Below are 27,782 nucleotides of genomic sequence, written 5' to 3' on the forward strand. Positions count from 1 at the left end.
CAACCTGCCCAGCCCCCTGGGTGCCACTGCTTTCCTGTTAATCCCTGCATGTCCCGATCTCTAAAGGAGATCACATCCTGATCACCTGACTACCTCCACCTCTCTGTCCTCTCTGCAGCACGGCAAAGGCACACCACCAGGACATGGATGTGTATTTTCAGAGCTTGTATGTTCATTTCTGCTATCACTGATTTACAGTATGTTGTTGTTTAACAATAGAGGGAAATGTCCGGTCGTTTATTGTTGATATCCTGTGTGTGTCGCTCTGTTGTTCTCATTTCTCTTTGCAGCAGGCGCCTTCTGTCCTCTCTAAACTTGCTGACGCGGTTTACTCTCTAATTCTTATTGATGCATTCATGCACCCCTGCTGTGCTTTTGTATGTCGGTTTGACGGCCTGTGTTGAATTATTCTGTTGTCTTGTTTGTTTCCTCTCAGCCACAACACAAAGACCACATCATGGCTGGATCCTCGGTGTAGAGACAAAGGCTCCAGGCCTCTGGAAGAGTGTGATGATGATGGTAAGCTGCTTCACATCATTGACACAATAAAAGTGTACATTTACACTTCAGCAAAGTGCTTTAGGAATCAGTAGGTGGTATGTGAGGTCTCACACATTGTGCTCTACTTGTGTACTGGGTGGTGGCATTAATAATTTCCCAGCGGCGTATTTATATAACAAAAGATGTTTTTTATTTGTTACGAGTCCTAAATTTGCCATACTGTAAATAGCTATTATCACATAACAAGATGACAAATAATTCCCAATTAAACAGCAACATTTTTGATTAATTCCAATTGACAGTTGTGTGGTTCAGAATCCAGAAGTCTGATTGCAAAATTGCACCATCAAGTGGTGACATTTAAAGTGGCATGCTGCACTTCTCTACATTGTTCAGGTTTGTTTAGTTGTTGTATCCTGCTAATATACCTTTTGAAACTAAGGGGTTTCTGTTTCCCTATTTGCCTTTCTCTGGACTTCATCACTTCATTCTTTGTTTACTCTTGATTCCTCCATCCCCGACCCACCTCTCCTCTGCTATCCATCCCCTTTTCTATTCTTCATTTTGTTTTCTTTGTTTCATTCTGCTTTCATTTTGGAGAAGAAGGGATACATACGGAGGACCTGGAGACTGAGCTTGGTAAGGTTTTTAGATTGTGTTTAAAACAAAAGTTATGCTGCTGCTCCTAAGTTTCTTTGAAAACTGATGATCATCTATTAAATGTATGCACTTAATGTCGTAATATGGTTTTGGTTTACATCGTTTAAAATCCACACTTAATTCTGTCAGCATGCTGCTGTGTAGAGATTTTTGAGATAGCTGCAAGGAATTCAAAGAGCTTTTGACCACAAGTGATGCTGTATGCCGTTGTTATGTTTGCATTTTATGCTCTACCAGCTTGCATGCTAGAGGCAGAAGGGAGACGTGACGTTTGCTTGTGCCAGCCGCAGAGAGCAGTGGTGCATATTGAAAGTTGGTGGCAGTAATGTGCTGTAATAGCGATATAGAGGAGATGAAGATGACTGTGAGCTAATGTAAATAATGAAAAATAAATTGATTGAATATGTTTCTTAGACCTCAAGGATACACACAATCTGTTTGGCTGAAAATGTAAATAAATTTATGTTTAAAGCAGAAAAGATTTTCTCTCGATTCCTGCAGAACAGACATGGTTCATGTTTGAGATGGTAAATAACCATCTGATGTAAACCTGACCATCATACGTTGTGACCTCGTCCAGTATGACTTTAATGTTATTGGCAGTTGGTTTTATTACATTTCTTGCTCTGGTCTCCAAATGTTAACCCTGATAATTTCAGCTTCCAGATGTATTATCCTGTAAGATAATACTGTAATGTCTGTGATTTAGTTTTGATTTTTGATTTGCTTTTCATGTAACAAATACAAATTCTGCTCCTCACGGTTCATGGCATGCATTACAGGAGTTATTTGCATCAGAGACACACTTATGAACTATGTTATGCTGAGGTTGATATATATACTTGGAGTTGCTTCACAGACAAATGGCAAATGGCTCAGCTGCTGATTCTCGTCCCAGTTGCAGGTTGCACAAACAACCCCATAATGGAACCAGAGCTCAGTCTCAAACAAGGCCTTAAATGTCTGGCTGTAAGCGTTTATTACTGCTGGCTGCTCAGATGCAGACAGTCTGTGATTATTGATTCTGAAATCCAAACTCTTATAAAAATGTTTACTGGACTTGGGAGAAGCCCACAGTAACACAAGGCGGTAATGTCTTTGTCTGAAATCAAATACAGTGAGGAGGAGGAGGAGGACTGAGATGCCAACATCGTAATGGGGATGTGTCAATCTGTCCTCATCTGTCCGCCTCATGCAGAGTTTTTCCAGACTTCACTTGTGTTGACCTCTTTGCTGTATTCACAATTTTTTTGTGAGTTTTGTTTAGTTGTAATGAGCATAATAAAAGTGGTTGTGGGCAGGAGAGTGTGAGCCTGGTCATAATTTAGGTATGCATGTCTGTTGACTAGATATTCATTAAACATAAGTGCTACTGGCACGGCTTTAAAGGGAGAATTTAATGAGTTCTTGGTAGAAAACACAGCTAAAATTTTAGAAACATGATGTAACAGAAAAAGTTGTTTTCAAATAAAATAAAAATGGTCACGAATTATCCAGTTTTATAATAGTAAAAGTCTTTGCTTAGTTCGGTAATTTAATTTTTCTCATTAATGGAAGAATTTAAAAGTACAAAAAGCAGTGCCATAAAGAAAGCAAATCCTAATTAACCATGTTTACGAACTCAACACAACAAAACAATCTCTTACTCAGAACTGTGAAGAAAAACATTAAAAAGGGTAGAGCGCAGACCTACGCCAAGGCCAATCCATTCCAAAATGTTATTGGTTCTTCCCTGTGCCATGCTACACCCTTCCACGCAGTTTCATGGAAATCGGACCAGTAGTTTTTCCGAAATCCTGCTGACAAACAAACAAACCGAAAACATAACTACTTGGCAGATAACCCTCTAGTGCCATAATCAGAGATGTTAGATACGGGATAAAGGAATGCGATCCAGTACAAATTTGCATACTATATTTACTGTAACGGTAGTTTAATAACTATGTTTGCTACACTGAATGTTTTGGAATCAACCCAATCACACTATCTCACTTAGCTCTGCTAATGACCGAGGTGAAAGTATTATTCTGTGTTTAATGCTGTGTTGCCTTCTGTATTTCAGAGCTGCCTCCAGGATGGGAAAGGATAGAAGACCCAGTGTACGGGGTGTACTATGTAGAGTAAGTTAATCACCCTATTGACGCAAATTGTCCAAATTAAAGAAGAAGACATATATTATTAATAATAATAATAAAAAAAGTCACTCTGTTATTATGCACATTACACACACACATAGGGCTAAATACACACACATGCAAACAGGACTTTGCATTGCACCTTCACATTGATAAGAGCATTTGATGAGCTTGTATATACTGTAACTGTCATTTCTTTTTTTCTAACAAATCTCTACCTCTATTATCTTGTTTCTTCTCCCTCTCACTGTCCCAGTCATATAAACAGGAAGACCCAGTATGAGAACCCAATGGTGGAGGCGCGGCGTCGGAAAATCCTGGAGCAGCAGCAGCCGCAGCCTCCTGAAGGTGAGCGGTATATTCGAGGTTCGTTTCCTGCCCTGGCACGGCACCATTTCTTTCTTTCTTCGTGTCTGTGAGTGTCATGTCCTTCTAGTTCGTCCAGTGCTCTCCCGGGTTTTGGCCAGACGCTTTTCTTCTCTATTCTGTGACTTGACTTCAATTTCTGTCAAGACATGATGGGGAAAAAACATTGTTATTCACTAAATGCAAATTTGGATTCTCATAGGGACCAAGTTTTACTAAAATAGAGCTGGCCCAAGCCCTGGTGTCGTCTTTGTTCAGGTTTTAATTTATGTGATTTCAAATCATAAATGCTGTATATCATTCTGTATTTGATCATTTAGTTTGATTTACCATGAAAAGGCAAGGAAGAGATTTTTACTTTAGCCCAGAGGTTTTCAAACTGTGAGGCACACCTCCCCAGGGGGGCCGGGCAGAGATACTGTATGTGGGAGGGGAAAGGGACAGGTGCAGGCTGGTGCTCTGAAAACAACGGGAAGTTAGTTATTGTAGTTTGGCTCAGTGATTTGGCCCATTCATCAACACTTTTAGGAGTTAGAGCTGCTACGGTTGGGACATGCAGCTCACGGAGGCAATTAAGTTACTTTAAAACACTTAGCACCCAATTGCTACAATTTATTTTTATTTAGCGTTAGCAGTTCTCAGTCAAAGGTGAAACAACACTGATATGAGGGGTTATAGTGCGACTTGCCATGCCAGCTCCATTAACTTTGACAGAAGTGGCATCAAAGTCTGGCACAAAATTTTAATAATATAATGATGAGTAATGATTCTTCCTTCTTTTAAAGATTCCTTGATTGCAAACTTCCAATAGCTAATTTTGCATACTTTTAATGGTCCCAAATGGCCAAAACTGTTAATACAAATATAAGCTAAAACAAACAGGCTCACTAAATCCATGGCAACATTATACTTTCTGTTTACATCGCCCAATGCCCTCAAATTAAGGGAACTGTAGTTCTGTACCAAAACTTAGAGCATTATTATCCCCCAAATATAAGTAAGACAAAGTATAATAATAGGAGTGACGGCATCCTTTAATATTAATTTTTTTATGTTGCATTATCAATATTTTTTGTCTGTACTGTGCCTCAGATTTTCCCATCACAATGTTTTGTACCTATATTCCTGGAATACTGACACTCTCCTCTATCCATTTATATACAGATGTTTGCCCTGTGTTGAAAACCTCTGGACATTCGATTTTGTCTGAGTGGGGGCCCACAGTATCAGACTTTGAAAACCCCTTCTTTAGCCTGCGATGTCATAAAATATAAACTGTTTTGCATACAAAATACATTATTTTGCAGAGATCAAATATATTTTGAAATGTAAAAATATATATGATCTCTGCCAAATAAGACTTAAGTATCTTCCATTCAAGAAATTACACTAGTAGATGCTGATGTAAATGAGTAACTAATTACAACGGAGGTGTAAAAATACTTCCAGATGGCAAGTATGTGTTTAAAGCTCTGTGTGTCTGTACGTGTTGCTGTTAAGTGTTTCTATGTGTGGCATGTAAATACACCTTTGACTGTGTGTTGGTAATGTGTGTGTGTGTGTGTGTGTGTGTGTGTGATTGTGGTTATACAGAGTGGATAGAGGAGCACTCATCAGCAGCGGCTCCATTAGCAAACTACGCTCCAAACCACCTGGAGACCTACAGGGACCCGCAGGTCCCACCAACTCTACCTCCCATGCCTGCAATAGCCAAACGTAAATCATTATGTTTAATAAACACTGTATATATTTCATTACTACTTATTGATTTTTCTATCATGTGTTCTTGACACGATACGTCATGTAGTTCAGATTAATAACAGAAATGTTTGTTTTTGTTCACTACATCTACATTGTAAATTCCCCCTTTGCTTTGACATTTTTCCTCTATTTTCTGGGGGGAAAAAAACTATTTCATTTCTGCTGATTTGTTTAAACTCTTTTGACATGACCTTTGAAAAGGACACCACCAACAATTTTGGAAATTACTATATGTGGAAGTGGCAAACGAATGCATGCAGACCAAATGTTGTTAGACACGTGTCAAACTGTCCGAGCTGTCCATGCATCAGCAAACACTTCTAATGACAAGACAAACCAATCCACTGTTTCATAGCCTGTCACAGCCGATGATACTGGTGCCTAACATTTGAGGAATCAGTTGTGGTCTCCGCTTGCAGATTTGTTCACATATAACAATGAAGTTTACAAAGTATGATCCTGATCTCAGAGACCAAATGACAATAAAACATTATTCAGGAATGTTGCATGTAGAATATGTGAATGGACACAAAAGTATGATTTGTTTCTCCGGTGCTCTGCAGGAGGGAAGCCTTTCTTCACAAGAAACCCAGCAGAGCTGAAAGGAACCTTTATCAACACAAAGCTGAAGAAGAGTCGTCGCGGCTTCGGCTTCACTGTGGTCGGAGGTGACGAGCCAGATGAGTTTCTACAGATCAAAAGTCTGGTGCTGGACGGGCCTGCAGCCGTGGATGGCAAGATGGAGACAGGTGCAGTACATAACCAATGTCTACAGGGGGCACTGATTTCATTCAACACACTTCTCCACTACTTCTGTCCAGTGTAACCTCACAGACATTGACTTTTAGTCCACGACAGCTTGGGGCTGTCCCACCATGAACTCAGCACTTAAGGGCTCACTAGTCGATTATTTAACCCTTTATGCACATTTTCCATACATCTGCAACTTCACAGACCTTACTTAAGGGAATAACCCATAATACAAAGTGTTGTGATGTTAAAATAGTAGTGACTGAGGAATTGCATGTTTAACAAAACGTGCAGGAGACACAAGATGAGATTTTCCTGATGATTATAAACATCCATGCCGCTTACCAGCACTGTATATTTGTATGGGTTTGTCTTATGATAACACGATAGTGACTATCAAATCTAGTGAGAGTCCGACAATGTTATAGGAGTGCAATGCTAAATTGGTTGAGGGGGCACATACGGTACACCCATTAGGTCATCTAATATATTCATTACATTGAATAATGGAATTTCACACCAGCAGTTTTAATTTAAAACCCCAGTTTATAACTGTTAATTGTGTAAATAATGGCATCACTAACAGTGTAATTTCCCTTGGTGCAGGTGATGTGATAGTCAGTGTAAATGACACCATTGTGCTGGGCTACACCCACGCTCAGGTGGTGAAGATCTTCCAATCCATCCCTATCGGTTCCATGGTGGACCTGGCCTTATGCCGTGGCTACCCGCTGCCCTTTGACCCTGATGACCCAAACACCAGCCTGGTGACCTCAGTGGCGATCTTAGACAAGGAGCCTATCATCGTCAACGGACAGGAGGCGTTTGACTCGCCTTCCAACCAGGCCGGATCCGTTAATGGCATGAGGGAGCTGCGGCCGCACAGCCCCTCGGCGGAGGTGCCGTCTAACGGCTCGCATGGCTACTCCAGCGATGTGGTCACCCTGGCCTCATCCATAGCCACCCAGCCAGAGCTGATCACCATCCACATGGAGAAGGGCGATAAGGGATTCGGTTTCACAATTGCCGACAGCCTGACTGGAGGAGGGCAGAGGGTCAAGCAGATAGTGGACTATCCGCGCTGCCGTGGCCTAAAGGAGGGGGATATTCTGATGGAGGTCAACAAGAGAAATGTGCAGAATATGAGCCACAATCAGGTTGTGGACCTGCTGAGCAAATGTCCCCGAGGCAGTGAGGTCACAATGCTGGTGCAAAGAGGTATGTATTACATCTTGATGTCAGATATTCAGATAAATAGATGCAGGAACTGGAGCTTTGACGTGTAAGGATGTGCGATTAAGCACACAAAAGAATGTACTGCTGTCTGCTGAACAGACAACTGAACAGACAACAGCTTGAATAGTTGGCATGTAAAGAGTGACATAATGAGAAGGCAGAGAGAAAAGTGAGGAAGAGAGTGGGTGGCAGGTTGAAAATGCTTGGACTGGATGGGATGAAACGAAGAGAGGAAAAGAGACGATGGGTTGAGTTAGCATGGCAGTCGAGGAGCAGAGGACTGTGGGAAGGAGTGGGAGGCTAGGTAGAGAGGCGAGATGGATGAATGGGGGGGGGTGGAGGAGCACATTAGGTCAGGGACTTGTATACGTTATGAATACAGATGCTGCTGAATTGGACCTCAGAGACTTTGTTACTCTTTATGTTTGCGCAAAGAAAATATCGTCCTATATTGCCTAAATGATAATTGGCTATTGTGAAGGGTGTGACTGTTTATTTTCTGCTCTGGACATGTTTTATTTTACAAAAACTGTACCTGGAATGAATAAGTTATGGGAGATCATAGTCTGTCATCATTAACAGAAAATTACTTTTTCATGACTTTCATTTCATTGATTTTGATTCGAAAATTGATTATTCAGTTGGCTTACATTCTGCTGCTATACTGCTATTTTTTATGTTTGATAATTTAGTCACACTTTATTGTATTGTCTTTATATGTGGAATTTGAATGCCGGTTGCTACTTTTTTACTGGATTCTCAGCCTGTTAACTGCCACGCTATGCTTTTGGCCTGGAATGACCCAGAGATAAATGTTTTTCTCTTTGAAATGTCAAAACAAAACAAATTGTTTGCCGGAGTGTAAACTATCCACGCAGACGCTGAATGAAATTGGAGGTCCCTCCTTTGTCTCCAGTCCTTATTGTTGTTAAATTGCCGTCCATGCCGGCTGACCCAGATCTCTATTAGTGGCAGGTTGGGATATGAACCCCACATCAATTATGCCCTCTAATGAGTTGACCCTGTGCACTGCTGCTGGACTAACGCTGCAGTATTGTGTTAAATGTCAGCATCATTATGGGCCTATGTGAGTGTTTCTTGAAAGAGAGAGACTGATATGGATGCAGGGCAATATTCCTACTACCAGAGCAAAGAGAGAGAGGTTCAAAGAGAGCAAGAGCAAGACAAAGGGGAAATAAAGGAGAGGATGAGTGGGAAGGAGGCTACAGGCAGTTACTTGGGCAGGCATGGCGACTGGCAGCAGCGTAGATCATCTCTGTTAGCTTTGACACCAGTCTGTCAGTATTATGAGCTCAGGTGAGAGGCCAGCTGATGAGGGGCAGAAACTGCACACGCACAGGCAGCCAGGGTGTCGGTATTCAGATTAATTAAGCTTCTATCTCAATGGTTAGAGGTAGTGCTGAGTATTGCTTGAAAGCTGAAATAGTGCAATACAAAACAATTGTACACATACTAAAACATTTTTTTTATATGTTTCTTACATCTGTAACATGTTTTCTATAAAACCCTTCTTTCATTTTTCAAAATAGCCAATTTCCTTATTTGGAGCTTTGACGGCCAATGAGAACCTGCTGGAAAATTCTGACAGTGTCACAAATTTAGGACCAAATTCTCACAATGTGACTGCTCCTACATTCCACGCTTACAAACCAAAAATTTGAATACGACACAAAAAGACGCAGAACACACTCACCGTAGTAACATTTCATAAGCGCTATTTTCACATTACATTTCGAGGGGGGGGGGGTAGGGGGGGGGACATCCATGGACACAAACCAAAAAAAGTTCTTGGGACTTTGGCAAATAAGAAAACTTACCTAAATTTTCCAAACATAAGAGCGGTGCAGATGGATGGTGCAAGCTGATGGCGTGCCTCTGCTCTCAGTCTGACACAGATTGCAACAAAGATTTTACTAGACCCACCTCGGACATTGTCAGCAATAAACTTCACAATCGTGGTTGTTTCGTCTGTAAAGACGCCTTTAGTTAATCAGGTAAAAGTGCCAAACACTTACCAGTTCCAGCCTCTCAAATGTGAGGGTTTGCTTCTTTTCCCTTTTTTGACATCATTGTAAATAGAATAACTTTGGGTTTTGGACCGTTGTTCACACTAAACAAGCAATTAGAAGACGTCCTCCTGGGTTCTGGGAAATTGTGATGGGTATTTTCTAGACTGAACAATTTATGTGATGAATCAAAAATATACATCACAGATTAATCAACAATAGAAACAATCATTAGTTGCAGCTGTACTCTATAATAACGGTTCTTGGGACTGAGGTGTGTGCTCGGCTTTCCGTCTAAGAATGATGCGGTAACCTTTCAAGTGATCGCTAGCAGCTAGCACATACTCATTCACAAACAACAATTATGGGAGGAGCGGGGTAAGGCAGATAAGAAGAGAGAGGAGAGGATGAGAAATAGGATCATGTTTTGAGAAAGTGGAGGAGGAGGATTAGAGGAGAGAGTGTGAGATTTGCTGAACAGCACGGGAAGTTCAGTGAGGGGAGCGTGTATGAGAGGATTGGTTTAGATAAGTATAGGCGGAGGAGAGGAGGAGGAACAAGGTGGACTTCAGCTGGAGGAGAAGAAGCTTTAATCTGTTCATCTGTGACTCATCAATCTGCGCTGTCTGACTCAGAGTCAGCAGAGTGTGTTTTTAAGAGAGGCACAAGGTCAAACAAACATCACACAATGATTTTCCACGGGGATACTTTTCTCTCAAGACATGTTATTTTATGTTTCCAATAGAAATTGTTTTTACAGTTTTGTATATGATCTTTAAGCAGTAGATTTAGTTGTGTCACAGAAGTTACATTTACAGTAGTACTTATTTTAAGTTACATTTAGTATTTATTTAATACTACACAAGTTCAGCTACCAGTTTATCCCAGGATGCAGCATTGCTTTGAACGGAACAGTGTCAGAATAGTTAGCTTGTGGCTAATCTCTGATAGAAACACAGCGAGTTCAGAAACTTCACAATTAAAATATTCAAATGTGTTCTGTCACAGAGCATTTGCAGAAGGCTGTAGTGCATTTTGCCATTACATTAATGCTCCGTGCAAAGGCAAAACAGTGCATCTGAAATGAACAGAGACACATTTTAGTTTTCGGATTGCCCAATAAATGGTCTCTCTGGTTTCAACTCTGTGGTTGTCAAACACCTAGAGGAGGGGAGGATGGCAACATGTAATTAGTGCAATGGAAAAAGACAAGAGGTAGAATAGGCTGTTGTGGTTATAACTACCCTGGTCATGAAGGAGTCCACACTTCATACTGATGTCCATATTCACCTTTATTCCTTATAGAAGTATGATGGAACATGGTGAAAACGTGTTCGCCTGGTAGACCAGCAGTAGAATAAAACAAAACAGGAGCTTAACAGTTCGCTATTCACTGTCGCCATTTTTTCTCCTCCGTTCGCGCTTCTCACCAAAACATCCGGCCCTGAATCTTGTAGCTTACCAAAATAAAGGTCGTTCGTACTGAATATACCAAAAGACAAAATACAACTCAGTTTAACTCATAAAGAACTCAAAATTCAGTGAACAATGTTTTATAATAATATATAAAACTGAAAACACCTAGCAATAGTACAGATCACTTATATTAATTTCCGGTGTTGTCATGGCAACAAATATACACTTTCCAGCGTCAGCTACACTCCCACCAAATTACCTTTGATTAAATTAATAACCAAAAGAAAAGTAAAGTTTAACACATTACACACTCTTCAAAACGAATCAATGGTAATTTCCAAGCACTTTGTTAAAGATCACTCAAAGAACATCTGCAAACCTGAGCAATATGGTTAATCAACAGTGTACAAAACTCTTCAGTCAAATTGACATCTAAATATCTCCACACACAGTTGCATGTTATAATATCAATTGGGAAAACTGATTTTCCACACACAAGTTAAACTTGATTCCCTACACTAAAGAAAGGGATACACGAGTGACTGACTAAGTTAAGAGGCAGATGGTTAATTTTTTTTTTTTTTGATTCAGCTTCTCTCTACAAGAACCACTAACTTTTGAATGGGTCGTTCAACAATGGAGGGCTTGCTGAGAGCTCTTTTTCCTAACTTCCGCTCTCCTATCTGAAGCATAACTCTCCTAACTAGTCCGTCATCATCCATACGAACCTCAAGAACTCTGGCAAGTTTCCATTCATTTCGAGGGAGCTCTCCTTCCTTGACAATCACAATATCGCCAACTTGCACATTGCGTCTTGAAGCATGCCACTTTTGCCTAAGAGCGATGTTGGCAAGATATTCCTTTCTCCATCTGTTCCAGAATTGTTCCGACAGATATTGCACTCGTCTCCACCGCTTTCTGGCATACAAATCTTCCTCTACAAATTTACCTGGTGGAGGCAGAGGAACAGAGGATTTCATGGTAATCAGATGGTTGGGTGTTAGTGGCTCTAAGCTTGTGGGATCACTAATACTGTCAACAGTGAGTGGGCGGTTATTTACAATGGACATGGCTTCATAAAGGAATGTCCTTAAAGAACCATCATCCAACCTTCCAGCACCGTGTGCAATGAGCATAACACACCCCTGACCGTCCTAATCTGCCGTTCCCATATTCCTCCAGCATGACTTGAGCCTGGCACATTCATGAGGAAGTCACACTGCTTATCTGCCAGATATGCATTTACTCTTTCTTTGTTTACTTCGTTTAGAGCTCTTTCCAATTCATTTCTTGCTCCCACAAAGCTGGATCCTTGATCTGATCTGATATGTCGAACAGCTCCACGGATGGCTATGAAACGCCGTAAGGCATTGATGAATGCATCGGTCGTCATGTCTTCCAACATCTCTATGTGGACTGCTCTGGAGCATAGGCACATGAACAGGAGACCATACCGTTTGTGTTCCTTGCGACCCTGCTTAGTATAGAACGGACCAAAACAGTCCATGCCGCAGTAGGTGAACGGTGGTGAAGAATCAACGCGGTCTGTGGGTAGATCTGACATCCGTTGTTCTTCTGGTGGCCCACAAGCTCTTCTACAGGGAACACACTGCCTTATGTGCTGTGCTACTGCCTTACTACAGCCAACAATCCAGTATCCATTTGCTCTCAGTTCATTGAGGGTTTGTCCTCTGCCCTGGTGCTGTGTTTTATTATGATGGTGTGCAAGGATGAGCCGTGTGACAACACCATCTCTTGGAAGAATAATTGGGTGTCTCAGATCGAGAGGAGCAGATGCTCTCCTCAGTCGTCCTCCCACTCTCATAACACCATCTTGGAGGAATGGGTCAAGCTGATACAGTTGGTGGTTACAAGGCAGCTTTCCTGATTCCTGACTGAGTATATGCAACTCTTCTTTGAAGGCATGTTGTTGTGCTAGCTTTATGAGAGTGAGTGTAGCCCCCCTTCTTTCCTCCACATTTAAGGGGGTTGACTTATTTATCCTCTTAGCTAACCGTTGAATCCGAGCAATGACGTTTACCACTGTGGTCCATTTTGAGAAACGTGACAGTCGCTCTTGAAACTCAACTTGCCTTGCAGCCTCAGTTTTCAGTACTCAGGGTCTCCCACCAGCAGCTCTGAAGACCCTTGGTTTGTAACTACTTCTCTCTCCCATAGGAACTTGGGCCCCATGAACCAATTCGAGTTGATCAGCTCTGCTACCTTGAGGCCTCTCGAGGCGTGATCAGCAGGGTTCTCCACTGTGTCGACGTAGTACCACTGTCCTGGGTTTGTGGTTTCCCTTATTCTCTGGACACGATTTGCAACAAAGACATGAAACCTTTGAGCTTCATTGTTGATATACCCAAGAACTACTTGGGAATCTGTCCAAAAATACTCTCTGTCAACCCTGAGCTCCAGCTCCTCCTTCAGCATACTGCTCACAGCAGCTGAGATCACTGCTGCGGTCAGCTCTAATCTTGGGATTGTGACAATATCTGTAGGGGCCACTCTCGCTTTACCCAAAACCAGGGCACAGTGTACATTATCTTCGCTCACCAATCTGATGTATGAGCACTGTCCATAGCCTTGACTGCTGGCATCGGAAAAGTGATGCAGCTCAACTTTCAGAACCTTGCCGAAGTTTTCAGGTGTGAAACACCTAGGGATCTGAATCTTTTCAAGGTTTCCTAAGTCATTTAACCAACTCTCCCACCTTGACTTCAACTCTTTGGGTAGTGGGTCGTCCCAACCGATGCCCTTCTGACACATCTCTTGCAGCACCCTCTTTCCAGATATTATGAACGGGGCTAGGAATCCTAACGGATCATACAAAGAGGCCACAAAGGAGAGAATTCCACGTCGTGTGGATGGTTTCTCGTCAAGTGAGATCTTGAAGGAGAAGACGTCCTTTTCCACATTACACCGTACTCCTAAGACTCTCTGTTCTGGAAGGTCATCATAGCGGAGATCCACATTCTTCACCTAATTAGCACGTTCAGTGACACTGATAGACTCCAGCACCTCTCGATTGTTGGAAAGGAACTTGTGAAGGTGCAACTTTCCTTTTGCGCACACAGCTTGGGCTTCTTTCACCAGCTTGATTGCCTCATCAACAGACTCTAGGCTTATTAAGCCATCATCTATGTAGAAATGTTTTTTGATGAAGCTAGCTGCTGAAGGATGCTCTCTCTCATTCTGGCTGGCGAGATGCTTCATGCCATAATTGGCACAGCCTGGAGATGATGATGCTCCAAAGAGGTGAACCTTCATACGATATTCTATAGGCTCTGTATCTGTGTCTCCATTTTCCCACCACAGAAACCGCAGATAATCTCTGTCTTCTTTGCTAACGTGAAACCTGTGGAACATCTTTTCCACATCACACATGATTGCGATGGGATGCTTACGGAATCTGCAGAGCACTCCAGTCATTCCATTTGTGAGATCAGGTCCTGTTAGCAGATGGTCATTCAAGGCAGTGCCTTCATACTTGGCAGAGCAGTCAAAAACGACCCTGATTTTATCTGGTTTTCTGGGATGGTAAACCCCTTGGTGTGGAATGTACCATGTGTTTCCTGATTCTGATCGCTTGTCTGCTCTCTCCGCGTCACCATCTTTGAAGACTCCTTCCATAAATCTCACATAATCATCTTTGAATTTAGGATCTCTGTCCAGTTTCCTTTTAAGGTGCTTCAGCCGGACTAAGGCAAGTTTCTTATTGTCTGGGAGGTAAGGACGTACTTTGAACTTTTGAAGGGAAGGGGCATGTTCCCTTCATCTCAAGGTGACCACACTCGTTCTGCTTAATTCTTTCTTTTACGACCTGCAGGAACTGAATATCTTCTTGCGATATGGTCTTTTCTCCTGGTCTTGTGTCTGCAAAATCGGACTCAAGCGCTCTAATAACAGCAGCCGGTGTCACAGGTGGAATCTCCCTGACTGATAAGCGATGACACAGACCAGTCACATCCTTAGATCTCACGAGCTGTGGTTCACCTCCTACGATGCTCCAACCTAGGTCAGTCCTAGTAGCATAAGGCTCATAATCACCTCCAGTGATGACCTGTCGTGGCGCCAGTGCTCTGGAGCAGTCATAGCCAATCAGTAAACCCACCCCACAATCCATTAGTGGGGGCATTTCGTGAGCTATGACTGAAAAGTGTTTCCACTTGTTGGCTGTATCGCAGGTGGGATTGTGCAAACGCTCAAGGGGAATGAAGTCCCTTGTATAGGCAGGAGGCAAGTCTATGAAGCTGTCTGAGGCGTACCCTCTGACTCGTAATCCACTGACTCTCTGACTTTTCACAATTGAGTCTTTTCCCATCATAGTGGATAGCTTCAGCTTTACTGGCTCCATCACTGCTTGCATCTTTTCACACACCTCCTGATCAACAAATGTATGATTACTCTGAGTATCTAATAGGGCATACATCAGGGTTTCAATGTCAGGGGTGTTAAGTGATGAGATCCATATTGGAACAATCATTGATGTGCTCCCACTTTCACCTCCGATCACACAGCAGGATAATGAAGATGCGTTTGTCTCTTCCACATGCAAGACACTTGGTGAAGATTTTTCTTCTGACGGACGATCTTCATGCAATGGAGTTGGAAAACAGATGCAAAACAGAGCTTATTATCCAAAACCACTTTTCTCTTTTCCTCCACAGACTTTTCCATTAGCCTTTGACATTTATGTATAGAGTGGTTTTCCCCACAACACATACACTTTCCCGGGTTTGAGTTATTAGTTGATGTGCTCCATTTCTTTGATCTGTTGGAACCTTTCTTGTTCTCATCATCAATATCATTGGGCTTGACTGTGATGCTTGATGCTTCAGAGGCCTTCACATTAGTGGCAAATGTGTTTGCCTTTGGACGCTTGGTTTCTCCAAATGACTTTTCTTCAGAGGTCTTTAGTGCATACAACGATGACACCGGATTGCATGCTATGCGTGCTTCCTGTGCGATGAATGAAGCAAATTCTTTAAAACTTGGATAGTCTTTGGCTTGATCCAGCTGATGTGTGACATGACGATTCCAGCTAGATGTTACCCAGTCAGGAAGTTTGACCAGCATCTTCTGATTCTCTTCGCAGTCGTTTAGTACCTGAAGACCCTTGACATGGGGCATAGCGTTGCTATTACGTAGGAAATCACTGAACTCTCTTAGCTTCATATACTCTTTTCCACCAATTTTTGGCCACCGGTTAAGCTTCTTTCTGAAGGCACGTTGAACCACAAAGGAGTGACCATATTTGGCATTCAGCTTCTCCCACGCCTGTTGATAGGCCTCTTCATCCTTCCTGTAGAAGCTGCCCTCTAGAGCAGACTTTGCCTCTCCGCCAATGTACTTTTGTAAGTAAAACAACCTATCTGCAGGATTCGAGCATCGTCTCTCTATGAGAGCCTTGAAGCTTGTGCTCCATTCTGTGAATTTCAGGGGGTCACCAGAGAACACAGAGGGTTCTGGCACTGGAAGTCGAGAGAGTGCCATCGCCTCCTGTACTGTTTGCACTAGAGATGCTTCGTTAGTCGTGACTTGCTCCTTTTGAGCTCCTGAATGATGAGAAAGTGGACTAGGTTTTTCTACTTGACTGCACGCAGGACTATGTTTCTCAATCTTTACCTTCGACTCTTCCTCAGTATACACTCTGAGCTTTGCTTCAATTACCTCAATGTCTCTTTGATTTTCAAGCTCTTTCAATTGCTGGCGCTGTGCGTCAATGGCAGCTTCCCTATTAATTTCAGCTTTCTTAGCAGCCAGCTGTGCGGCTGTTTCTGCTCTCTTAGCTGCAATACTTGGTGACTCTGAGAGATGGCTGGAGTGGTGGCTTTGTACAGTGGCTCTGGAAGCTGTGGAACCATATATGGACTTAGCATATTCACTGTCGAGCAGCAAACGTAACCTTGATTTTTTCCGCCTCAGGGTCAAACTCTTCACCTTCCTCAGTCAGTCGTACTCTCATTAGTCCCAATAGATCTGCAGTTACAGCTACGCATGCATCAATTTTTCTCCGAATTTCTTGATCTGGGGCTGTCTGGAGTCTTATTCTGTCGTATAACTCTTTGAGTTCAGACTCAAGTTTCTCAATCACATCCATCATGTTATACAAGTCACTTTCAGAGCACTCTTGCTTTAATTTTGTACGAGCATCTCTAACATGAGTTTTCCATTTCTCATATGCTGACTTGAATTTTCTTTCTCTTTGAGCTAATTCTTGCTCTTTAAGGTCCAGCATCTTAGCTGTTAAATGTTTCTCACGGATGGATTTTCTCGTTCCAACACTCTCTAACTTCTCCTTTTCTGTTGCGTTAGTAGAGTTTAAGACTATGTGCTCTTCTGAAGGGGAATCATTCTGTCCAGCTACCTCACCATATTGAGACGAAGATTCACTCTGATTTAACATTTTTAAACCTTTCAGTAATTAACACCTTAAGTAGAAGAACAGAGTAACTTACTAACACATGAATTTTTGACAATGGATCACTTTGCTCAACTTAATTTACAATTAGCTTCACAACTTATAACCAAACACCCTTGACACTCTGAAATGTATTATTTGAATGACAAAATAAAGCTCTGACTGTACCAAGACTTTGGTTCTTTTATCAATACTTATCTACAGTCCTGAGCATCTTTTAACATTTGCAATCATCGTTTCTTTACAACTTTCTTGTGGAACTGTCCATCGATTACAGTATAGTATTTCACAGTCTGACCTGAATGCTGAAACTGTAGTCCACTTCAGGATGAAGCAGCACTGCACTTTGGAGCCTGAGGTACACAGCAGGATATGAAGCGGAACTGCACTCTGGAGCCTGAAGTACACAGCAGGATATGAAGCGGAACTGCACTCTGGAGCCTGAAGTACACAGCAGGATATGAAGCGGAACTGCACTCTGGAGCCTGAAGTACACAGCAGGATATGAAGCAGAACTGCACTCTGGAGCCTGAAGTACACAGCAGGATATGGAGCGGAACTGCACTCTGGAGCCTGAAGTACACAGCAGGATATGAAGCGGAACTGCACTCTGGAGCCTGAAGTACACAGCAGGATATGAAGCGGAACTGCACTCTGGAGCCTCAGTACGATGGAGTTAGGCCACGTTTTCACTATAACTACCCTGGTCATGAAGGAGTCCACACTTCATACTGATGTCCATATTCACCTTTATTCCTTATAGAAGTATGATGGAACACCGTGAAAACGTGTTCGCCTGGTAGACCAGCAGTAGAATAAAACAAAACAGGAGCTTAACAGTTCGCTATTCACTGTCGCCATTTTTTCTCCTCCGTTCGCGCTTCTCACCAAAACATCCGGCCCTGAATCTTGTAGCTTACCAAAATAAAGGTTGTTTGTACTGAATATACCAAAAGACAAAATACAACTCAGTTTAACTCATAAAGAACTCAAAATTCAGTGAACAATGTTTTATAATAGTATATAAAACTGAAAACACCTAGCAATAGTACAGATCACTTATATTAATTTTCGGTGTTGTCATGGCAACAAATATACACTTTCCAGCGTCAGCTACAGTGGTAATGAATGAAGTAGCTGCTAAAGTGTGATGACAGTTGTTAAACAGAAAAAAGATGTGATCTTCAAACTTGGCAATTGTGCTTTTTTTATAATGTAAACTTCAATGTCGACATCGAATAACACTGCACAAATTCTGCAAGGTCTCAGATTTGGAAATATATATTTATTGAAATAGTCAGTTGCATGTGCAAATATTTACCTGTTAAAAACATCTATTTTTATCTTACGCTTTTCAAGTCTGGGAAATTTTTATTTTTCATTATTATAATTATTATGTAATAATAATTCATAATAATTTTAAAGATAACATCTGCCATTTTCACATGCACAATCTTCTCCTGTAAAGGAGGCCAGGCCAGCTATGACTCCGCCATCTTGTCTTCCCACTGTTGTTGCCATGACAATCGTGCACAGCGCTCCTGTCCCCTGAGAGACAGAGAGAAAGAAGAGAGAAAATGAAAAGACTGAGAGAGAGGGAATATAAATGAAGGTAGAGGAATGAAATAGGATGATAACCAGGAAGAGCAAGTCAATATAATTTAGAGTAGATGAAGAGAAGGGACTACCGGATAATAGGACAATTTTATAAATAGAGCAAGGACAAACATTTACAAGTTCAACTTAACAAAAGAGAACATTACTCATGTTGTACACCTTCCTACATTGCATATAGCAAACCTGGAGGAAGGACCATTCACTCGTTCTGTGTGGGCTCTGCATAGATTCACCAAGGCCACAGCTTCAACAGCATATTGAAACACAGGGCCATTCACTGTGCTGCAGATTCAGTTTGAAAAGCTCCAGCTTTTTTCAGTGCTTTTGCTTTAGGATGAAAGAATGATGTGCATACACTCACACATTTGTACCCACATATGCAGAAACACATTTTTCAGCATTTTACTGAACTTGTCGTTGCTGCTGTGTGATTTCTCAAAATTCTATCTATGTGACAAGTTATTTTGATGGGACAGAGGGCAAGGACATTTTTAAAGGCTAATTTAATAGATACGAAGGTATGACCAACTCCTTTATCACCATTACTTGCACTTGTACACACAAATTATACAACCTATTTGAGCAGAAACACTACTTGGCATGCACTCATATTGCCGATTGATAATATGAACCTGTCTTTGAGGCTCTACATCTGCGCTGTCTGCCTTTTAGCTGTTCAATAATTTCCTTATTAGCATATTTCTTTGTTACTCTGCTAGTTACGATAGACGTACTTCATTGTCTACTGTAAAAGAAGTAAAGGAAGCAACCTCCTCCACACTGATGCTAAGAGCCAGTTTAGGTCACCAAACAACTGACGAAACTCACTTTCACTTCCAATTTGTTTACTTCCTCTCTCATTTGAATTAAAATGGACACAGTCTTAGTCAGTCTGGTAGAAGGTTTCCTCAGTAATAATAAAATCAGGCGTTTTAAGCCAATGTTGAATCCTTAGTGATCAAGTCTTTTAAAGGGAGCAGCCTTCTGTTGTGGAGTGTTGAGCAAAGCTTTACTGTCATTCAGCAGGGTAAAAAATATCAGGATTATGGCCTCCTTGCGTAATATAAATGCTATGTGCCTGCATTCATGCGGTTTGTGCTCTTTGCATAAATAAATGCTCACCTCCTTCCATACCTGCCCGTGCTGATATTACATATGTATAGCATGCATGCATTCATGGATGCTTCTACACAGTTGCGTGTGTGCAGGAACATGCGATTCCCATATTTCTTTCGAGCTTCAGCTGCTCATAAATGTTACATTGAGCCAGATTTTATCAAGTCTGAATTACACATATGCATCAACATCACAAAGCCAGAGAAAGTTAAGCAGATTTAAAAACTGCATCATGCATGAATATGCATTCACACCGTGCAGCATGTAAATCAGCTGTTCCAGCTGACACAGCTAAAGCGGATGAATGTAGAGTTGGGGTCAAGTTACGTCCGTTCCTCAAATCTTTATTCCCCTTCAGTTCCATGCCCAAATTTATTAACCATATGGCCATAGTTAAATTAAATTCTTATGTGTTTGGTGCTAATTATGTTGACCTTGTTGCCAGTTTGTAAGATTTTCAGAGGTTGTTTCAAAGTAAAAGGTTTTTATTGACCTCCCACACTGTATTTTAGGGCTTCTGGGTCATATAAGCTGCTGTTGAAATGGAAAACACTCATTACCTTATGATGTGTGTCCTTCCTGGGCCAGACACACACACACAAAAACATTCATCAACACGTCAGCAGCTGGGATGTTCCACTTCCTCCAGTAACTGGCACCCTATAATCTGGGGGAGAGAGGGAGGGAGGGAAAATAGGGGGGATAAATTATGAATTGTGTAGAGAGAGGGGCTTTGCAGCAACAGAGAGTTTTAACATTTAATGATTTTTTTGTCAATGCAGCAGAAAGAGCCAAAGATGGATGCTTGCATGTTGTTGCGTGTGTTAATGTCGTCCCATCAATACTTCCAGTAGGTTTTTCTCTGTGCATGCTCAGTATCAGATGTTGCAGAAAAGAATGGTCTCTGTAGTAGTAATGTAGTAATGTAGGAGAGTGAATGGATCAAAGATCTAGTCTTAATGTAAATGTGGTGTGCTGCTCACACCTCATATTTTTAAAAAAGTAGACTGCTGCCATTGTATACAGAACTAGTTGATTGCCTTGGCAACAGCAACTCTTTGTCCCAATGTCGTTCTTGCATTCATTTGTCTATTTTTGTCTCAACATACTTTGCTGAAGTAAGTGGCAGGAAAAGTAGCATCAGGAAGGGAAAGGAGTGTTCTTGGAAAGCGGTGCATACTCTGAGTGTGTGGGGTAAACGATCAGGTGGAGTCTGAAAGGGTTTGTGTTAATATGTTTCAGGTAGAGGAACCTACATGTTGGATGAATTGTTGGGCTGTGATACAGTAGATGTGAGAATAAAGCAGTTTAAGTGGGAATGTAGATGATTCCCTACACTGGTATGCTGTGAATCCTCTCCCCTGACAACTGGCTCCAAGTATTAATATTTAATTAGCACAAATGAGATTGATCTTCTTGGTGACTCTACAGTATGTTAACTGGTATATAAGAGGGAGAGAGAGATAGAGACAGACAGATACAGGGAGAGAGAGTCATGGTGCACGGAAGAAGAGGAGGGGGAGTGAAGAAGGGAAAAAAGAGACACAGAGAGAAGATCAGCTTCTCAATGTAAGCTTTGAGCAAAGCAGGGGAGTGGAGAGGAGAGGATACAGCTCTGTAGTTACTCTGAAGATGTGCAAAGTGAGGTAGAAGCTCAAGCTTTCCTTTGATATGACGCTCAAGCTGCTGAGCTCCTTCTCAGTGGGTTATAGTTGAGATTCTGCTGGAGAGCTCGTTTTGGAGACAGCCGGGAAGTAGACTGGAAATGTGTGTGTGTGTGTGTGTGTGTGTGTGTGTGTGTGTGTGTGTGTGTGTGTGTGTGTGTGTGTGCGCTCCCGGGGGGATGGGGGGGGGGGGGTTGTGTGGAACCTGTAGCTTTGACCAGCAGTCCAGGGCTGCTGCAGCATAAGTCAGCCTGTCTAATGCAGATAGATCAGTTGCTCCTCTCCGAATAGCAAGGGTGTGAGCGCTGAGTGGAGCGGGATACAGCACAGGGGAGGAGATCACTTAGATTAGCGAGCAGCCTAGTGCAGTGTGTTGCTCAGAGAGAGAAAGCAACAGAGAGGAGGAAGAGGAGGAGGAGGAAAGCAAGCTGGGCTAGTTACGCTGTGCTCTGCAGCAGGAATCAGGGTTCAACTGTTTGTCCTGAGGAGTTTTTGTTCAGAGGGGACAAGGGAAGAGCACCGCAGGTCATTAATGCTCTCTCTGTCTCTCTGTCGATGCTTTGCAGGAGTGGTGCCAGCCAAGAGGAGTCCAAAGCTGGTGGTGAGTACTATAATCTTCAGCTCTTTTGTGTTTGTGTGTGTGTGTGTGTGTGTGTGTGTGTGTGTGTGTGTGTGTGTGTGTGTGTGTGTGTGTGTGTGTGTGTGTGTGTGTGTGTGCATGTCAGCTCTATTGAGTGAAAGATGTGCTATTTAAAGAACAAAAGACAGACGATTTGATATCTAACTCTTGCTCTACTGTTCTGCATCCAGAGATGCCACCATTCCTCTTTACTTCTTTCTTCTGTCTGTCACTTTGTCTTCTTTTGTTTTCCTCCTCTCTTTTTTGCCTCTGTGTTGTCACTTCTCTTTGTTTTATACCCTCTCCCTTTCTCTCTACATCCTTCCACTCCTGCCATACTGCCATCCTGTGACTGATTAAGCATAGCCTCGGCAGAACAGTGTAACAGTGACCAGCTGTTAGGGAGGGCAGTCAGCCACAGCTGAGGGAAGATGGAAGAGAGCAATGAAGCACAGATAGGGAAAAAAGGAGGGTGGATGAGGGAGGGAAAGACCAGTGGGGAGATGGTTTTTCCCACAACAGTGAATCACTATGATAGCCCACAGATACAGAGAACACACTAAGGCTAACAGACAGGGAGAAGGGGGCAATGACTACAGAGTAAGCTGAAAGCAAAGCAGAGGGAGATTGGGGAAGCTGTAGGAGAGATTGCAACAGATTGCAATGTGACTCGTAGTTGTGACAGATAAGAGAGGACGGAGAGGTAGAAAGAGGCAGAGTGACCAGTTCTGTGAGCAGCTCGAGGGTCTCTTAAGGAACAGTGCAGTTATTCAGGAGTTTAAAGATCAAACGCCTCCTCATTTTTACGACTCATCTCAACCTGATAAAAAAATCAATACATACTCAGAATAGATGCTTGTGCAGCTTTAAATTACTTGCACCCTAATTCACCCCTGGAGAGCCACCGTCTTATAGTAGAAGGACATTTCCCCTAGACAGGCTCATCCAAGGTCAGTGATGGGTTCAATTCCCACAACTGTGTGAGTGGAAGAAAACCTTGCCCGTGTCTCTTGATTGGCATGAAAAGCCCCTGGATATTAGCATTAGGGTTAGTTTGAAATGGTATCAGTCGGGGCTGTGGGTGTTACCTATTCAGGTCACGAAGGATGGAGGAGGGGTGGGTGCTGTAAGGGGGTCGAATGAGACCAATGGTGGTACTGCCTCCACTGTCACTTTGGATTAGCTTTCCAGTGAGGAAAAAGCCAGTTTTCCCCTCTCTGTGTTATGTCAGTGAAATGTCACGCTGCATGCGGTTTCGTGTCAGCCCAGAACAACCATTTTGCCTCCAGTTAAGACTCTGAATAAATGCTCACAGTAAACTCCCATATGCAAGAGAGACTCTGCTGTCTCAACCCATTACGGAAGTCTCCAGTGATCTTATGAGAAGTCAATTGTGCATGGCTGTTGTCCTCATTAAGAAGCATTACTGGAATATTTGACCCTTCTTCTCGTACAGTGTGATGAGTGAGAGTGCAATGACTTCCCTACCATTCCATGCATGGGTTTATTATTCATACCAGGTCAAAAACGATTCAGTTATCATATTGGCGCCTTTCAGTAATTGCATTTTCTCTATAAGGCTCATTTTTCATAAAGCTGTGAAGTCTGTAGTTGTAATGTGCATCTGCAAGTAATAACGTGGTAATATGTACATTATCTGGACGCAGAATCAGAATACAAAGAAAACGGAAAACGGTAAGGCAAGAACAGTGTGCGTAGCAGCACAATAACAGACCGTAAAAACAAAATCATGGTACTCTATATATTCTCTAAGCGGGATGTTCGGACCAAAAACTGCCCTGCGTTAAAACAGCGCAAGAGTCTTTGTTAGTAGGGGTGTGTTACTTTGTGACACAAGGAAAAACGAATAAGGAAGTCCAATTTGAGAAAGAGATTTATCAATCTGAAGGCTTATCAGACACCAAAACACTTTACAATGGTTTGCAGAAAAGGATTTTACACTTAACACTTTTTAAAACTTTTTTTGCTGGACAACCCTGGTTTTGTTTACTGGAGCCCCGTGTTGCCAGACGGCTGCATTTTTGCATCACAGCCAATGTCGGTCTGAATGCAGCCCAATACGCAAGATTAACACTGAATATAAAAATTGTTAAACCGGTTTTATGTCACTGTTAAAACAGACAAAACAGACGAGCAATTTTCCTTAGCTGAGTAGCAACAAAATATTCACAATTCTCATCTCCCACCAGGATTCTTACTTGCTGTTGAGATTTTACTATTTGCTTTCATGCCAGATTTGACACATTCCTGTTTCAACTGAGACCAACCTTGATTCTATGCATAGGTTTCCATGCTCAGGCCTTTCTGCAATAAACAACGAATCACAGTATTCATGAAAGGCAATATCTTTGTTCATTGAAATTCCCTCACATTTCAATCTGTCTTTGTCCTGCAACCATGGAAACCAAGTCATTTCTCCTCACTTCAGCAGCAGTTTTAAGTGAGAGATATTCTACTGTAATGTCTGAAAAAGATGACCTTGTATGCTTTTTCTTTCACTTTGTCCTCCATCACCACTTTTCTCACTCATCTCTTTCCCCCTATCTCCGCCCTTATCACTGACTCACTTATCTCTCTCACTTTTTTTTCTCCTCTCTCTGCCCTCTACCTACATCTTCTGCCTATATCCACCCCCATCCCTTACACACATACACCTCTCTCAACTCTGTTTTTTTGTCCACCCAGCACCAGTTAGAGAGGAAAGACAGCCAGAGCAGCTCCCAGCACAGTGTGTGCAGCCATCGCAGCACCCACACTGATTCTCCCAGCCACCCACCCTCTGCCATGCCCAGTGAGGCTGTGGCTCCCACTCCTGCTGCCCCCACCCAGCCTCTGCCAGGCCTACCCCCTCAGGACCCTGCAGATGGTACCCTCACCCTCCAGAAGAAGCCAGACCCCTTTAAGATCTGGGCGCAGTCCAGAAGCATGTACGAGAGCCGACGTGAGTAGAATCCAGTTCTAACTTATTTTAGGAATTTGAAGGGTGTGCTGACTTTAGAATGTAAACGCTTAGCAAGGTTTATGCTCTAGCAGCATTACAGACCTTTTTAACCTTATATAAGTGTGAATATGGGCTAAGATTATCTGGTATTTATTTGATGGCTTTGATTCAAGATACATGCAAAAAAAAAAAATCTACAATACCCTATTGTGGAATAAACTGCGTAAGGATCTGAGGTTATTATCACACATTTTTGTAGATAATTTGATGTATGTGATGATTTAAAGGAATTTAACTACAATTTGAAGCTTGTTTTTAATATGTATATTTGACCAGAGATGTTGTATTCTATGCAAGTTTGCATTGCGTGGGCCGATTCTGTGTAGTTTATTTATTAAATCCTGCTAGATTTGAACTGTTAACGCACTTACCGACTTCTTATACGGTTGTTTCTTCTGCTTTTCTATTTTTCTATTGAGTTTAGTGCTACGTACTGTATGATTTTGGGATTAGACATGGAGGTCAGAAAAAAATAAACAGATAACTGCTATAATGTCCACTGATTGGATAGTTTGACCCTTTGGATGTAGTGAAAAGACATCTCTGATTATTAAGCTTAGAGTGCATTAGCAAATGTATTTCTTCGATTGTGGAGAAGTTGCACAGATTAAAGATTCATAGCCGAATATAAAGTGTGATCACCACAGGGCACATCTCTGTCTTTGTGTCTGTTAAAGTCCTTTTTGTGTTTGCTAAACAATTGCGTGCTTACTGAGTCACAACTGATCCTATGACAAAAGGTGCCTCCAAGACACACAAGTCCTTGCTGATGAGTGGTGTGTGTGTGTGTGTGTGTGTGTGTGTGTGTGTGTGTGCGTACGTGCGTACGTGTGTGTGGGTGTGTCAGTTGTACTGTACGTACACTATTCTTGCCTTCCTCTCAACTGAAACATCAAGTACAAAACATAGCATGTGTGTACTTTCCTGCACATCACCCAGTGAAGGGACAAGACCAAGACACATGTGACCTTTTAAACCACGTTTAAAAACTGACCACATTTACATAATCAGCAGCCAAACAGCCTGTCTCACGCCCTGTTTTTTCTGTTTACTCTGGAAAAACAGAGCATCTGAAATCTAAAACTAGAACATCAGAAAGTAGGCACTTTCTGTAAGACTCCTCAATATCATTTGTAGTCATGGCCTATTCTTGCATTATTCATAGGGAAACACTGTATTGGGTGTCAAACCACTTATTTTCTGTTTCTGATAGAAGAACCTGTGAAAAAGGGGAAGGATCTTCCAAAATAACGGGTTCACTCGACTGCTCTGGCTGAATCACATCTTTTAGACCTCCTGTACTTGTACCAGTGGTGATATTTAAAGGGACAATAGGTCTGTATTTGCTGTGAAATACATCTCTGTGTTGAAAAAAAGAAAAAGAAAAAAAGATTGCTTTGATTGTAGAGTGGTGATATCTATGGCAGGTCTGCTGTGTTAGCTTGTCCCACATTGGGATTGTTTCCAGCCACATGTGCGCTTGCCGTGTATAGCAGAGTTGGTTAACAATCATGGCTGCCTGTAGAATCTAGGACTGCTGCTGATTAAATATTAACTGGGCCCGAAGAGAGCTGCTTTAAGCTGCGGCTGATTGGTATATCAGTTTGATAACCCCTGAAGGATCTGCAGCCCCTTTTTGAGTCGGCAGGGAAGGAGGGGGAAGACACAATGAAACAAGAAAGAGAGAAGACAATGAATGACAAAGAGGCCCAGATTCTGTGTCTGTATTTTCATATGTATTTATGTGCATGCTGCCACATACAAGTGCACACCGATGCATTTGTGAGTAGGTGATTCAATGCGTCCATTGAGTGCTATAGAAAAGCATAATTTCAGTGGCAGGACAGTGTGACTACAAAGTGAGCTTTTGGGAATTTAGCTTCCCTGAATGCTTGATGTCACCTGTTGCTTGATGTGGCACACAGACACAGGTCAAAGGTGGGTTATTTACAAAGCAAACCACAGCAGTGAAATTCACACCAAACAGGTTATCAGGGGAAGTAAGGAGCTTAATCTAATGGGGTCACTACTGGCCTTGCGTGGCAGCCGTGTAGACAGGAGGTGGTGCAAGAAGAAACGGCCTGTGCCTCCTGTGCAGACTGGCCCTATGGGTTGAACAGACTGACATCAAATTGCCTGTGTCCTCCTCTACAGTCTGTTCCGTCCATGGCGAGATGCAAATGTGTGTGCGTGCATGCGTGCGTGTGCGGGTGTTGGAAAACAGGAGAGAAATAGGCGAATGTGAAGCTACAAATCCATGTGTGTAAGAAAACTTTGGCTATAAATGGGGGCTAATAGGGATCGTCATTGAGTAACGTTTCAGACTGTCTGTGAGTATGATGAGGTCACAGCAAGAGCATTTTCTATATTTGTTTGTGGTCTACATGTGAGAACAAGGAGCCAATCTGTTTACGGAGGCAGTGCTGAAGCAAAGGAAGGAGGAGCTGTTGATCCTGCCTTCTCTC

General features: G+C 42.3%; 1 protein-coding gene across 21 annotated transcripts in view; it reads left to right on the forward strand.

The window, feature by feature from the left end:
* Positions 1 to 27,782, forward strand: part of LOC116062190 (membrane-associated guanylate kinase, WW and PDZ domain-containing protein 1-like) — a 101,369-nt gene that overhangs the window by 58,291 nt on the left and 15,296 nt on the right. For 6 of the 21 annotated variants that reach the window (XM_031316811.2, XM_031316803.2, XM_031316800.2 and 3 more), the window contains 10 exons: positions 119 to 166; positions 437 to 519; positions 1,102 to 1,140; positions 3,224 to 3,281; positions 3,553 to 3,662; positions 5,256 to 5,378; positions 5,987 to 6,172; positions 6,780 to 7,391; positions 22,243 to 22,277; positions 25,002 to 25,257. In XM_031316811.2, the coding sequence (XP_031172671.1) occupies positions 119 to 166; positions 437 to 519; positions 1,102 to 1,140; positions 3,224 to 3,281; positions 3,553 to 3,662; positions 5,256 to 5,378; positions 5,987 to 6,172; positions 6,780 to 7,391; positions 22,243 to 22,277; positions 25,002 to 25,257 (1,550 nt within the window). The remainder of the gene's footprint in view (positions 1 to 118; positions 167 to 436; positions 520 to 1,101; positions 1,141 to 3,223; positions 3,282 to 3,552; positions 3,663 to 5,255; positions 5,379 to 5,986; positions 6,173 to 6,779; positions 7,392 to 22,242; positions 22,278 to 25,001; positions 25,258 to 27,782) is intronic. The other 15 variants (XM_031316813.2, XM_031316812.2, XM_031316806.2 and 12 more) reach the window with 10 other exon arrangements.

This window comes from Sander lucioperca, chromosome 12 (genome assembly GCF_008315115.2).
Source record: "Sander lucioperca isolate FBNREF2018 chromosome 12, SLUC_FBN_1.2, whole genome shotgun sequence".
Classification (NCBI taxonomy): domain Eukaryota; kingdom Metazoa; phylum Chordata; class Actinopteri; order Perciformes; family Percidae; genus Sander; species Sander lucioperca.